Genomic DNA, 14,498 nt, shown 5'->3' on the forward strand with positions numbered 1-14,498 from the left:
GGGGTCCCATGAGGGTGGTGAAACCCGCAGGACCTGTTGTGGGCCCTGGCACCAGGCAGGCTCCAGCAAACAGGGTCTCCTACCCACCCCCGCCGTAGCTTCACATCACCCTCCTGACTCAGACCAGGAGGCATTATGATTCCCACTTCCTGTTTGAGGAACGTGGGGCTCAGAGGGGTTGACTCAGTGTGCTCAAGTCACACAGCTGGTACGCGGCAGAGGTAGGATTAAATAAAACCCAGGAGTCCGGATTCCTAATTCGGAACTTTTTACCCTGTAGCTCAGAGCGTGAAGTTCCTGCCACTGTTGAAGTGTGTGCGTAGGTATCACTGCTGACCACACCCTGACCGAGAAGCCTCTGTGACACGTGTGAAGACGTTCACATCAAACGTAGACGGTGCTAAGACGCTCAGTTATGTTGCGTTAGCTACATCTTGCTGACTTCTGGGAGAGGGTGTGCTTCCGTTATAAGCTCATTCCCAGAGCCAGAATCCATGGGTTGAGTGTGGGTTAGAGGCTCTGAGGTTGAAGAACACATTTCTGCATTGGGCTTCTGGAGGCAAACGGGGCTGAAAGGGGAGGGGAGGGAAGAGGAAGGCCAGTCGCCGAGTGTTGTCTACGCGGCAGGTACAACGGGGTTTCCCTCTGCCGGACGTAGATGTCAGACCACAACACCTGGGCCCCCCTCTCCTCCCCGTCTCGCTACAGAGAGACAAAGCTGGACAGAGGACTCCCCAGGGACACTGGCGGTTCTGCCTGTGGGGGGCTCTCCCGGAAGCCACCCTGGCCCCTCCCCTCCCCCAGGGACTCCCGTTCATATGTCATCACTCTATTGCCTGTGCGCGTCTGCAGTACCGACCAAAGGGCTGGAGTGACCCCCCCCCCCCTGCTTCACGGTCGTCCCCAGCATCTCACTCGTGGGGTGGTGTGCAATAAGAATCTGCTGAATAAACAGAGGGGAGACCCACAGGTGGGCTCCCAGTTTCACTGGGTATTTGTGCAGCTTAACAACAAAATGAACTGAAATGAGCGTTTGGCAAGCAGCTGGCAACCGGGACTCCCAGGGATGGTGTGCCCACGGACAGAGCGGGTGTGGAGCAGAGTCAGAGACCAGATGGCTCTTCTCAGGCCCCTCCTGTGCTGGTGGGCTGCTCTCCTGGCCTTCTGACAGGCAGAATCCACTCACTGTCAGGGTTCAGAGCATTTCTTTTTTGAAAGGCTGTAAAAGTAGAACGGGGCCCCGGAGGGAGCGGATGCAAGGTGCCAGGCCCTGTGGCCCCAAGGCCAGGACGGCGAGCTGGGGCAGCGGCAAGAGCGCCTGTTTCCGGGTGCCACACCAGGGGCGCCGGCACCCTGGCTGGGATGCTCTGAAGGGCACTTGGGAGCACGCAGCGGAATGCAGAGAGGCTGGCACGGCAGGAGGACAGGGCGGTGCCTGTGACGTCAGGGCCCACCCCACGTGGCCCCAGGGCTGTAAGCCCACCCGGGACTCTGACAGGTCGTCTGAAGCACTGGGAACAGATCCCGAACGGAAGGATTCAGAACTGTCGGCCCCGCGCTGGGGCTTTCCTTATCACCTCATCTGGGGAGAGGGTGGCGGAACGGATTGAGGGGGGCCCACCTGTTTATCTCTCCAAGTAAAAGCACTGAGGCTTCGGACCACTGCGTCTTCAACTGGAAACGGAGCGTCTGCCCACTCCCTCAAGGAGGCAATGGGTTGATGGGGGCAGAGGGTCCCACAGGGCCCTCACAGCCCGCCTCCCCGCCACCCTCAGCTGGACCAAGGCGGACCCACCAGACCCTGGCCAGACTCCTTCCCCACACAGCCCCCCATCTGTCTCAGGACTGGGCCCACGAGGCCCTCCATCAGTCTGACGTCCGTCACCCGCGTGTCACCCTGCACCGCCCACAATGCTAACCCCCGAGGCTCTGGACGGGCCCCATCCTGGCCCCACCAGCAAACTCTCCCTCCCTCTGCGCACTGAGAGCTCTGTCCATCGTCAGCAATGGACACAGCACCCCCCATCCTCCACCTTATCCTGGAAGGTCCCCTTCACCTTCCTGCTCGGCAACCTGGCTTCCCCTGCAGCCCCTGGAGTGGGCCTGTTTTCCCTCCCACTCTGGAGGAGACCCTCCCACCGCAAACCTCCTTCCCAGGTCGGCAGAATTCACCACGCTCACCCGGCCTTGTTGGTCACCTCTAATCCTCCGTGTCACTGCCCCTAATTCCTTAAGATTCAGGCCCCCGGCTCACTGTTGCTGGTGACCGCAGTGACCAGACAGATGGGACCCCGACTCCCCGACCTACTGCCCTCTCCGATGACCTTGTCCTCCACCCCAGCTCAGCCCCGTTCCCAGGGCACCCGACCTTGCCATGTTTGGTGACCGCAGCCCCTGCAAAACCTCGGCCGCCAGCCTCACTCTGACCTCTGCCCCTTCTCTTCCCAGTTCACTGTCCTACAGCCCTGACCCCATGATCCCTACCCACCCCCGCCCTGTCCTCATCTGCTCACACCCTCATGCTTCCTTGCCCTTCTCCCGCACCTGGCGAGCACCCCACCCCGGGCACTTCCACCCTCTGCCTACTCTCTACCTCACCTGCGCAGCACAAGCGCTGGAGGACACAACCGGCCGGCCAACCGGTCGCCCTTTCGGTTCCCGACCACCCTCCCCACGCTGCACACTTATGTCCACATGGCAGCAGCGCTACCAGCCAAGAGCCTGGGATCTGTGCGCTGTGTAAAGCTCACTCACCACTTCTCCATTTTTTAAAAATGTTAAGTTAAACGCACATGTTTACTTTTACAGGATCATGTAATGTGATCCTAACATATTCAGTCCTACGGGTTGCTGTTCCCCTCTCTTCCTGGCTCCCCTTCCCCGGCCCACACCCCTGCAGCAGTGGTGTCCATGCTGACACCCTAATGCATGTCCCTCCACGCCTCTGGGCCCGTCCACTCTCAGAGCAGCCACCACACGTGGAAATGCCCATCACACCGAGGGAGGAGGCACGGGACCACTGCCCGTTTCACATGGATCACATCAGACACCCTTTCCTGCACCTTGCTTTCCTCCCGGGCCCCCGGCACAGCCCCAGGTCAGTCCTCTTAACGTCCACTCACTCTTCTATGGTGAGAACGAATTGGACTTGCTCGACCACTGCCCTCCTGATGGGTTCTCACTTTCCCCCGCTTTATGTCACTACCAACGTGCCACGTAACCCCTCTGAGCCTTTGCTTCCACACGTGTAAGATGGAGCCATTGACAACCTCACCTCACGAAGTTGCTGGAGAAATGAAATGTGACAACACGTGTGTCAAGCCCTCAAATGCTACACTTCTTTTCCTCTCACCACCATAAGACAGATCGCATCATCCTCATTAAGAAGATGTACACACGGAGACTCAAAGAGCTCGATTAGTTCCTCGGTGTCCCACAGCTCTCGGGGTGGGCCAGGGCGTGGCCAGCCTCTGCTCCACGGCCGGTGACCAGCTCCTGCTGCCCCAGCAGCAAACGTGGCAAATGCTTCATTAATGTTTCTCAGGCACAAGACCAGACCGAGGCCTGGTTCAGCACGAAAACGCTTGTCTGCTACAAGATCTATCCCATAACACCAAAAAACAAAATACTCTACCCGACAAGGTGAGTCCACCTATACCTAGAAGATCCCAGGTGGGCCCTGGTACCCCCCAATCTGACACACACGAGGCCAGCTGCACAGACACACAAACTTACAGAATTTCATAATTGCCAAGGACTTCCTTTGGGGGTGACTTGTTCCATTTACAGTCTGGAATTTCGCCGTTAGGGACGGCGATGTTGAGGGTGTCATTAATCAGGTTATACTTAAGGATTCGGTCGTTGGCCGTGCTGGAGGTGAGGGATGGGGACGCGTTCACCTACGAGAGGAAAGAGAACACAGCCTTTGGCTGGACCACTTACTCGCCTGGAGCAGGGCCGCGCGCCGCAGATAAGGTTGTGATTCACACTGTCCATACCTAACACCTTCAGGAGCATTTCGTGCTCTATTTCATTAGCTGTTAGGTGAAATACAAATGGTATTTAAGGACAGGATTAGGAACAGAAGCTACAGATCCGTCACCACGCAAACAAAAGTCATAGGTCAACGTCCATCACAAACGTAATTTCAGCGTCTACCTGTGTGATGAGCTCTGTCCTCAGCACCAAAAGCTGCCCAGAGCTTTGCTGGCATCAGTGACCCAATGACCCTGACCAGGCAGCATCGTGGGTCGAGCGAAAGGAAAAGGACCCCTTCTGCTGAGAGAGTAAGTACTAGCTCACCAACAAAGCAACATTCTGACCAGGTGAGGAGCCCGTCCAGGCCTCTGAGGAGGTCAGCCAAGTCACAAAATCCATGTGTTAAAACGTGGCCATTTACTCCGCCGAGAGTCCCACGGGCCCTCAGTCAGTACCTATTTTCCCTTATTTTAGGCACAGTTGTAATGACTTTGGTGGGCTGTTTTCTCAGGCCGTGAGAGAGAAGAGACAGCAAATGGGCAAGTTGTTCAGGCTTCCCCGCCCAGTAGTCAGACTGTGTCTTTGTGCCGCCAGCAGGGTGGACCTCGGTTGCCCCTGAAATTACCACTGTGGTTGATCGTATAACACTGTAATTCTTATTACAAATATGCTACAGTTAAGACCTGTTATTATTTTAGAAGTAATGTTCGCAATTAAGATCCTAGTTCATCAAGGAAAACTTGAGTTCCATTCAAGTTATTTACTCTAAGATGGAGGGGAAAAAAGCATAAATATGTTATATCTAAGGACTGACCTACCTGTCTATCTGTACGCACATTTATCTACACACACACACACACACACACACACACACACACACACACACAGCTCGCCCTCCGGTAACCTGTTCTCCTGGCAGCTCCCTGCAGGGCCCCCACTGACTTCCCTACAGGGGACCACTCACTTGCTCTTGTGACTCAGCTTCGCCTGCAAACAGGACTGAGCTAAAGGGCCTGAGCCGTCCTGTCCACATGGGTGTGGTGAGAGGACATGGCACTCAGGGGCACTAGCGGGGAGATGAGTCACCAGAGTGGAAGCCTGCACCCTTTCTGCCCGTCCAGCCCTGCGCCCCTCAGAGGCCTGAGCCCCTCTTCCTGGCAGCAGAGCAAAGCAGGACCACCAGGCAAGGTGGGCGCCGTGTCAGGGCCTCAGACGGGTGTGCCAGCGCCCGCTGCCACTGTCATCAGGAAAAGGGTGTATGAACCTTGCCCTTTCTAGAACAGCCATGACTACATCCTGTCTACGCCTTGAAACGGGCATATGAGTCCACTTCCAAACTACGCCTTCCTCCCAAGAGGATAGCGTTCCTTATTTCCAGACAGAACACTACGACCTCCCAAGGGCTTCCGGGTCTGTGAGCTCCTTTCCTGAATGGGAACAGTGTCCGACAGGGCCAGGCCCCAGGACCTGGGCTCACCCGGAAGCACCCATTCGGAAGGGGGAGGATGGCTCAGGCTCTGTGGGCTGGGCTCGCCGGAGGTGACAGACCGGGAGTGTGTATTCCCCAACCATCAGCAAACCGTCAGACCTGGACATCTGCCCCCCCATCCTACCGCGCCCACCGTGGCCTGGGAAACATCTGGCTGGGGCCGCGGAGCCTGAGGCAGAGGCACCGGGAGGGTGTGGGGCGACCAGGCACGCGGGCATGCAGCGCATGGGTACCTCGATCAGCCAGGGCTTCAGCTTGTCGTCGATGATGATGTCATAGCCGTAGCACTCAAAGCAGTGTTTGTCGTTGTTCATCACCGGCTGCAGGGAGAGGACCGGCGGGTTACAGAGCCAGAACTGGGGGGCCCAGCCGAGACCCACATCATGGAGATGCGGGATGTTAAAGCGGCAGGACCCTACTCACGGTGGTGATGCCAGCGGCTCACTCCTGTGACCAGCGGCTCCCCATCTCCGCCCTCTCCCCTCCCCCCTTCCTCTCCGTGTTCCTCCCGCAAGGTCAGGGATGGAAAGGGGGTTCGTGAAGCAATCATCGTCTCCACGTCTCATTCATCAGAGGCCTGACGACCAGCAATGAAAGTCTCCGTCGGCACAAGACTTTCCTCAGAGTGGACAGAAGTCCAGCTCCAAGCCCAGGCACCCAAAGTTCAGGCCTGTGCGTCTTACACACACACACACACACACACACACACACACACACACACACACAGAGCCCACCAGGCTGTCAGTCCCTTCACAGACCCCTCGAGATGCAGCGTACGAACCTCTGTTCTCTGTGACAAAAGTCAAAAGTCAAATCCATTTACTTAAAATTTTTCGATTGGGCTTCCCTGGTGGCGCAGTGGTTGAGAGTCCGCCTGCCGGTGCAGGGGGCGCGGGTTGGTGCCCCGGTCCGGGGGGATCCCACGTGCCACGGGGCGGCTGGGCCCGTGGACCATGGCCGCTGGGCCTGCGTGTCCGGAGCCTGTGCTCTGCAGTGGGAGAGGCTACGGCAGTGAGAGGCCCGCGTACCGCAAAAAAAAAAAAAAAAAAAAAATTTTGGATTTTCTTAGGTTTTTTTTCTTTAATTTATTTATTTATTTTGGGGTCTTCGTTGCAGTGCACGGGCTTCTCACTGCGGTGGCTTCTCTTGCTGCGGAGCGTGGGCTCTAGGCGCACAGGCTTCAGTAGTTGCAGCATGTGGGCTCAGTAGTTGTGGCACACGGGCTTAGTTGCTCCGTGGCATGTGGGATCTTCCTGGACCAGGGCTCGAACCCGTGTCCCCTGCATTGGCAGGCGGATTCTTAACCACTGTGCCACCAGGGAAGTCCCTTCTTCTCAGTTTTTAATTCCATTTCAAAAATTGTTCTCCAAGTGCATAAAAAAGCCACCAGCGGCTTGCTTACAACACAGATTTCCAGGCTGCCCAAGCTGCCTGGATTAAACCCTCCAGGAGAGGCCCAGCCAGCAGCAGCGCTACGTGCTCCCCGGGGACTCTCATGCACCCCACAGCGAGGGGAGCACACAGACGCGACTGTGAGGATGGTGAGGCCCATTCATACGTTAGTGGATGCCTGGACTCTCCCTAAAACACTGGATTTAGAACAGGAAATGTCTAAGGGGGAGAGAGCCCAGTGCAGCCCCACTCACTGGAGGAAAACCAGGCTGGGGGGCTGTTTCATCACGTGGAAATTTAGCGGAATTGTTGCATTTCCACTGGTGTCCTAACCTGGCCAGCGCACACACCACTGTCCCCAAAAACCTCTGCAGCACAGAGGGAACAGAGGACAGTCACTCACCCTCTGTCATCCCCCAGCCCCCTGTCTCTGGCCCTCTGAGCATTCTGCTCCTGAGCTCTGCCTCTCGGCTTCTCCGTGGGCCCCCCACGTGGTCCACACCCTGCACCAGGCCCTCCTCACGAGTTACCGCAGCCTCCTGTTTCCCTGCCTGCCTCTCCCCTAGATTCCCCGAAGGCAACAACCTGGTAAAATCAAGGTGACCAAATATTTGCTAAATGAATAAAAACTGAAAAAATAAATCCCTGCTCCCCAAAGCCTCAGAGCCTTAGAAATCCAACAGCTTCTCAGCTCAGGAGGCTGAGGCCAGGAGAAGACGCTCAGAGGCGCCTGGCGGATCCAGCCTCGAGACAGGCTGTGGAGCCGGGGCCGGGACACAGGCCTGTGTGAGAACTCTTTCTCAGAGTTCTGCCCATCAGGCCAGGACGGGAGCGGAGGCACTGGTTTCATCAGGCACTAAGGCCCCCACATCGCCTGTGTTACAGCCGCTACCATTTACCTTCCCAGCCCGTAAGTTAGCCTCCGCGGAGCGCGTTCACACAACCAGCCTGAGACATCAGGGTCGTGATCCAATTTCACAGAGGACACCCCCGAGGCCCACGGAGGGCAGGCACTTGTGCCACGTCGCCAGGAGGCACATGGTGGCTTCGGCTTGAAGTCTGAGCCCAGGCCTCCCCACACATCCACACCGTGACCCCTGAGACACCTCTCTCCAACCGCTAACTAGACTAACTAGACCCTGGGCTTTTCCCCGCCGAGTCCTCCCTGTGGGCCCGAGATGCAGACTGAAGGCACAGGCAGGGCTCATCAGCGCTTGGTGACACAGGAAGAGCTCGATTCAAGGCACAGCAAAGCCAAGGTGTCCACTGAAGGGTCACCTTTCCTGTCCATAATTTTCTTTACACAGTTGTTTCAACAAAGCTTTTCACATACAGGGGAATTAGTATAAGTTGGCAGTTTCAAAGATAAAAATGGGAGAGCAAATTCCCCAGCGGTCCAGTGGTTAGGAACTGCCGTGGCCCAGGTTCAATCCCTGGTCGGGGAAGTAAGATCCCGCCAAGCCGCACAGCGCGGCCAAAGGGGGAAAAGAAAAAGTGGGGAGAGAGGGCCTTAATCTTCCACTGAGAAGGTTTCACATAAATCTTTTCACACACGTCCACCTCGCTGCCAAACCCACATCACACTTTCTCCAGAACAGCAATCTCCCCGCGTTTCCGACTCCAGCAAGCGCAGCTCTTTTCACAGCCCCTCAACGCCGGTGTGTGGGCACTACTGCAGTCTGCCCACCGCTACCTGCACCAGAAATAGCGGCCTGCATGCTGGTGCTCCAGGGTTTATCCTTTGCTTTCCCTTTGAAAATAGATGCATACCTGCTTTAGAACAGTGAAACGAAACACAAAACCTTCAAACCAGACAACAGATATGAGACTTGAGTTAAAAAAAAGGGAGGCTCTCTTCAGCCCTAAATGTCTATGAAATAGCAAAGCAGGAAGCCTAAAAATCGGGAGGCTGCTGAAAAGTCCATCTCCAAAGCATCAGCTCATGACAAAACACTCATTCTCGACTCAGTGGGCACAGAAGAGCCGACGATGACGTCACGAGGTCCCTGCCCTTCTGTAGAGGTTCCAGGGCCATGGCTGCAGCAACGCCAGCCAGGAGCCAGCCCCTCTCCCTTCCCGAGACCACCCTGGCCTCTGGCAGATGTGTAGGAGGTGAGACCATAAAAACAGCTATTTTTAACAAAAGAGCCACCTGCACCCCCAAATCCCAAACTCTTGCTAGGCTTGCGTGGTCTCCTTCGCTCCCTCTGCTCCCAGGGCGCCCCGCCCCGCCCCCCAACACCCCTGGGACTCACCGCCACAGCCTTCAGGGACTGCACAATGATCCAGTGGATCTCGTCGAACAGCCTGCTGGTCACCTCCTTGCCTCGGGTGCTCTCCAGGTAGAGTCGCAGGTTGTGCACCGTCCACTTGCCCCCGTGGATGTGGTTGTAATCCTCCTGGCCACAGAAAAGGGGGTGGGGCCCCAGGCAATGCTCCCAGAGGAGCCCAGCGCTTGCTCTCACCCTTGAGCATTTCCTGGTGCCCCTTGGTGTGCGGGGGAGGGGGGCGGGCGAGCACCCGGGAACAAAGCGGATGGGCCCTGCCCCTTGGGGATCTGGGCCTCCTACACATGCGATTTTTTAAAATACAGTTGTCCCTCGGTATCCACAGGGGAGTGGTTCCAGGATCCCCCTTGGATGCCAAAATCCTTGGACGTCTAAGTCCCTTATATAAAATGACATTGTATTTGCCTGTAACCTACACACATCCTCCCCATCTCCTGTGTACTTTAAATCATCTCTAGATTCCTTATAATAGCTAATGTGATGTAAATGCTATATAAATTGTAAACACAACATAAATGCTACAAAAACAGTTGCCACTGAGCAGCAAATTCAAGTTTTGCTGTTTTGGAAATTTCTGGAATTTTTCTTTTTTCTGAATTCTCTTTGTTTGGTTGCTTAGAGCAGCTGGCAGGATCTTAGTTCCCCAACCAGGGATGGAACCCACGCCCCCTGCGGAGGAAGCGCAGAGTCTTAACCACTGGACTGCCAGGGAAGTCCCTTTTGGAATATTTTCAACCCATGGCTGCTTGAACCCACAGATGTGGAGCCCTGGGATACGGAGGGCCAACTACCATCAACTCTGCAGTATCCTCATAATCAATGCTTTATCCCTTACAGTGCATGCTGTGGAGGGAGTGCCACCCAGACACCCCTTCAAGATCAAGGCGCTCCTTCTTGCGGCAGAGACCCTTTCAGGGAGCTGCCCTTGGTTAAGAGGACCTGCCTAGTCCAACCCCTCCTCGGGCAGCCCACAGCCAGTGAGGGGTTGGTGCCTGGGTATTGGCCCTTGTCTCCGTCTGGGACAACTCTTCAGGGGCACCCAGCTGCAGAGCGCGCTGAGATTGGCTGGGGTCCCTGCTGCAGCTGTGTCCCCACTTGACCCCCCTCTGCCCGATCCAGCTCCCCCCAACTCCTGGCGTTGCCCCTGACATCGTGCCCCTCCTGCACGCTCATCTCTGCCTCTGTTTCCTGGAGAAGCCAACCTGGGACACACCGTGCCCCGGGCACGATGGTTTAAGAGACCCACACGTGAACCTCCCTCACAGCATCCCAGCTGTCTGAGAGACTCGGGCTCAGAGAGGCCCCGTTACTTGCCCAAGCTTTCATCCTGGCTGTGACAGAGCTGGGACCTTAGCCCAGGGTTTCCAATGCCAGTTCAGTGCTCTTTCTACTTCTCTGACTCTGAACATTAATTCTCCACACACTGCCCCTTTGGAGGCAAAACGCTAGAAAATACTGACGTGTATTAGAAAGTTATGAGACGGAGATTTCATTTTCTAAGTAGAAAGTTGGTAACTGTGAACAAAAACAAAATCAGCCTAACAAGGAACAAACTCAAAGCAGACTCTGTTTACACATAAAAGCCAAGAATTATCCATATCTTTAAAAGCATCTTTTCAAGGTCAGAGACAAATTCCTTTTACATGTCAGTTCTTACTAAAATGCCTCAAAAGATGAGGTGCCCAAGCTTGTTCACCTCAAACAGGCTCTCAAATATATTATTTGGTGTTTGTATCCCTAAAAAAAAAGGACTGTCGCCGTAAAATAAATTATAGGAAAAACTAGGCTAACTGTCCAGCAATACCTTTTCTTTTCCTATATACAGATTCTTTTTACTATCAAGAAAAATTTGTTTACTTAAAAAAAAAGTTCCGGAGGCATAAAGTGTACACTTTATGAAAACACTGTCTTACATGTGCATAAATATAAAAAGTATAGATACAGGGCTTCCCTGGTGGCGCAGTGGTTGAGAGTCCGCCTGCCAACGCAGGGGACACAGGTTCGTGCCCCGGTCCGGGAAGACCCCACATGCCGCGAAGCGGCTGGGCCTGTGAGCCATGGCCGCTGAGCCTGCGCGTCCGAAGCCTGTGCTCCACAACGGGAGAGGCCACAGCAGTGAGAGGCCCGCGTACCGCAAAAAAAAAAAAAAAAAAGTATAGATACAAAGTAATGATACAAAAAGCGCCTGCTTTTTGGCAGTAGGAAAGTTATTTTATCAGAGTTATCTCAGAACATTTTTCTCCTATCAACGTGCAAACACTGCGCATTTCAGGACCCACCCTGCACCCTGGGAAACCCGCCAGCAGTCGTGGTTAAGCCAGCCTCCTGGCAGGCCCCAAACCCCACTCCCGCACTCTCAAGGCAGCACTGAGGTCTCCTGACCTTTCCTGACACTCAGTCCTTTGCAATCTGCCCCTCTGGCTGGACTCTGAGCTTCCTGAGGGCAGGGATGTGTCTCATCATCCTGCCCAAGAGTGCAGGGTGGTGCTCTGCCCCCAGGGGCCCTCAGTGGACAAGCAGATCCACCGGTCCACAGCATTTCTGTGTTCAATATAACATCTATTCTCTACGCAATGCTGAAGCTTTCATTCAAGGGTGAAACGGACGTTTCTCGGAGTAACCTGTTTCTTACATTAAAAAGCGAAGCATTTAGAAATAGGAAGAATGTGGAGAGCACTGCTGCTTCCAGTGCACGCAGAGATGCCAGGCTGAAGAAAAAAAAAATGTCATGAAAAACCTAGGGGTGAAACAGGAATAAAGACACAGACTTACTAGAGAATGGACTTGAGGCTATGGGGAGGGGGAAGGGTAAACGGTGACAAAGCGATAAAGAGGCATGGACATATATACACTACCAAACGTAAGGTAGATAGCTAGTGGGAAGCAGCCACATAGCACAGGGAGATCAGCTCGGTGCTTTGTGACCGCCTGGAGGGGCGGGATAGGGAGGGTGGGAGGGAGGGAGACGCAAGCGGGAAGAGATATGGGAATATATGTATATATATAACTGATTCATTTTGTTGTGAAGCTGAAACTAACATACCATTGTAAAGCAATTATACTCCAATAAAGATGTTAAAAAAAAAATACTATATATAATACCATTCAAATGCTAAGCAAAGGAAACCCGGTATAGTTATATTGTTTTCAGGGAAACTAGACCATAAGGTAGTAAGTATTGTTAGAGATAAATAGGGTTACTTCATAATAATAAAGAAAGATATAACAATTTTGTATTTTTATATACCTAATAAGAAAGCCTCAACATATATAGGTGAAAAACTGACAAAAGAAAATAGGTCAATTCGTGCGATGAATTGGGAGATTGGGATTGACATATATACACTAATATGTATAAAATGGATAACTAATAACCTGCTGTATAAAAAAATAAATATAATAAAATTCAAAAAAAAATAAATAAATAAAATGGTTTCTTTTCCTTAGTGATGGAAATAGTGACCTCGTGTTTGATGTCCTGAGAAGGCTCATCAGATGGGACCCTCCCAACTTCAGTCTGGCCCCCCCAGGGTGAGGCGGCTTAACAGGCCAGCACATCATGCCCTGTCCTCAGGGCACCAACGGGACTGGAGGTCGGTCACTGTCATTTCCCACCCCTGCCCAGACTTCACAAAATGTGCTACTTGGTTATGAAGGGTGTGGCGTCCCCAAATGGCTGACAAGTTCTGTGCTGTGTCACCTGAGAGACCATTTCCCCAAATTCTTACGAGTAAGGCCTTGGCTGAGTCACCCCTTCCCCTCTAGCTGTGAGCACCGTAACGGCAACGCTCTCTCACTTTGCTCGCAGGAAAACCCGAGGGGCAGGTGAACTGGGGTCAGCCCCACAGGGAAGCCAGTTGCCACGACCAGGACGGTAAAAACCAGGGCTCCTGTTTGAGAGGGAGGCTGGGTGACTTGCCCAAGTCACCCAGAGGTTAAGTGATGGGCACGGGATTGGGCCCAAGCTGGTCTGACCAAACCTTTCAGTAGTTTACTCAGAAAAGCTTGTTTTCTATCAATATTTACCCTCTTTCTATTCAAATGATAAAAAGACTAGGGTATTCAGGCTTCCATTCAAGCAAGACCCAAATAGAAGAGTCTTTCCTATAGAAATGAGACCTTCAGGCCTTGTTCGCCAGGACTGGATTATAGCCCCAAAGCCTGCACAGAACCTACCACGTCCTGTGTCCCGGCCTCCGCTGGCCTCTACAGGGCCCTCTCACTCTACCCGCCTTGCATGGGGGCTCCAGCTGCCCCAACTCCTTTCAGCTCCTGCGATGCTCCTTCCTGTCACGGGGCCTTGGCACGTGCTGTGCCCTCTGCTAGAATGCTCTTTCCACTCCTCCACCCAGGGAACCCCCGCTCAGACTTCAGCTCTCTGCTCAAGGCCACTTGTGCGCAGCGGCCTCCGACCACCTGGACTACAGGCCCCTTCATTCCAAGCTCCTCCAGGCCTGCATCTCTACCTGCAGAACGCGCATCTCAGTTGCAGTGTGATTATTTGATGACTGCCTTCCCCCCACAGGCTCTAGGCTCCATGAGAGTAGGGGTGAAGGAAGTTTTTGCCCATAATTGTAGCCCTCATCATGGGACCAACCCAGACAGATGCTCAGTACCTGGTCTTTAACTGAATGACCAAGCACAGGTTCTCTCATATAATCCTCCCACAAGCCCCACAAGGTAATAATATTATCTCCTCTTACAACTCGAGAGACCCAGGCTCCAAGAGTCAATTAAGTTGCCCAAGGTCCCAGAACTACTTGAATGCGGGACTTTCTCCAAATGCCCCACCCCCCGTGGGACAAGCACACTGGATATTTGGGGTTCCCCCTCCCAATCAGTGCCAGAGCATCTTAAATACAACTCTTATACCAACCCACCCTCTCCTGCAAATAGAAAAATGAAGAAACCCACAAAATCCTCATCAGTGCCAGGGCATCTTAAATTCAACTCCTGTACCCACCCAACCCCTCCTGCAAATAGAAAAACAAAGAAACCCATAAAATCAGTCCATTTCCTTAAGCTCAAGGGAAAAGAAACACTTACCCCGTGTTTCTGAATGGCAACGTTGGTGAGATGAACAAACATGTTGTCCAGCTCACTGGTACTCGGGGTGTATTTTACGGTGCAAAAGCGGCAAAATCCAAGTTTATACCTAAGTGGGAATCCAGATGAGTTCAACACTCTGAGGACAAGCGTAGACAAAATATAACACTTTTTTTCTCTTAAAAGAGCTGCTTTTTGTTTTAAACTTTTTGAACAGCTGCTTTGTCATTTTTTATGGTTCTTTTTACATAATAGCTTTATTAAGATATAATTTACGCGCCATATGACTCATCCACATGAAGTGT

General features: G+C 53.4%; 1 protein-coding gene across 2 annotated transcripts in view; it reads right to left on the minus strand.

Annotated features, from left to right (window-relative positions):
- TTLL1 (TTL family tubulin polyglutamylase complex subunit L1) overlaps positions 1-14,498 on the minus strand; it is a 37,189-nt gene that overhangs the window by 892 nt on the left and 21,799 nt on the right. For both annotated transcript variants that reach the window (XM_060023986.1, XM_060023987.1), the window contains 4 exons: positions 14,194-14,302; positions 9,115-9,258; positions 5,701-5,787; positions 3,736-3,899 (listed from right to left, as the gene is read on the minus strand). In XM_060023986.1, coding sequence (XP_059879969.1) covers positions 3,736-3,899; positions 5,701-5,787; positions 9,115-9,258; positions 14,194-14,302 — 504 coding nt within the window. The remainder of the gene's footprint in view (positions 1-3,735; positions 3,900-5,700; positions 5,788-9,114; positions 9,259-14,193; positions 14,303-14,498) is intronic.

The sequence above is a fragment of the Delphinus delphis genome, chromosome 11 (assembly GCF_949987515.2).
Source record: "Delphinus delphis chromosome 11, mDelDel1.2, whole genome shotgun sequence".
Classification (NCBI taxonomy): Eukaryota; Metazoa; Chordata; class Mammalia; order Artiodactyla; family Delphinidae; genus Delphinus; species Delphinus delphis.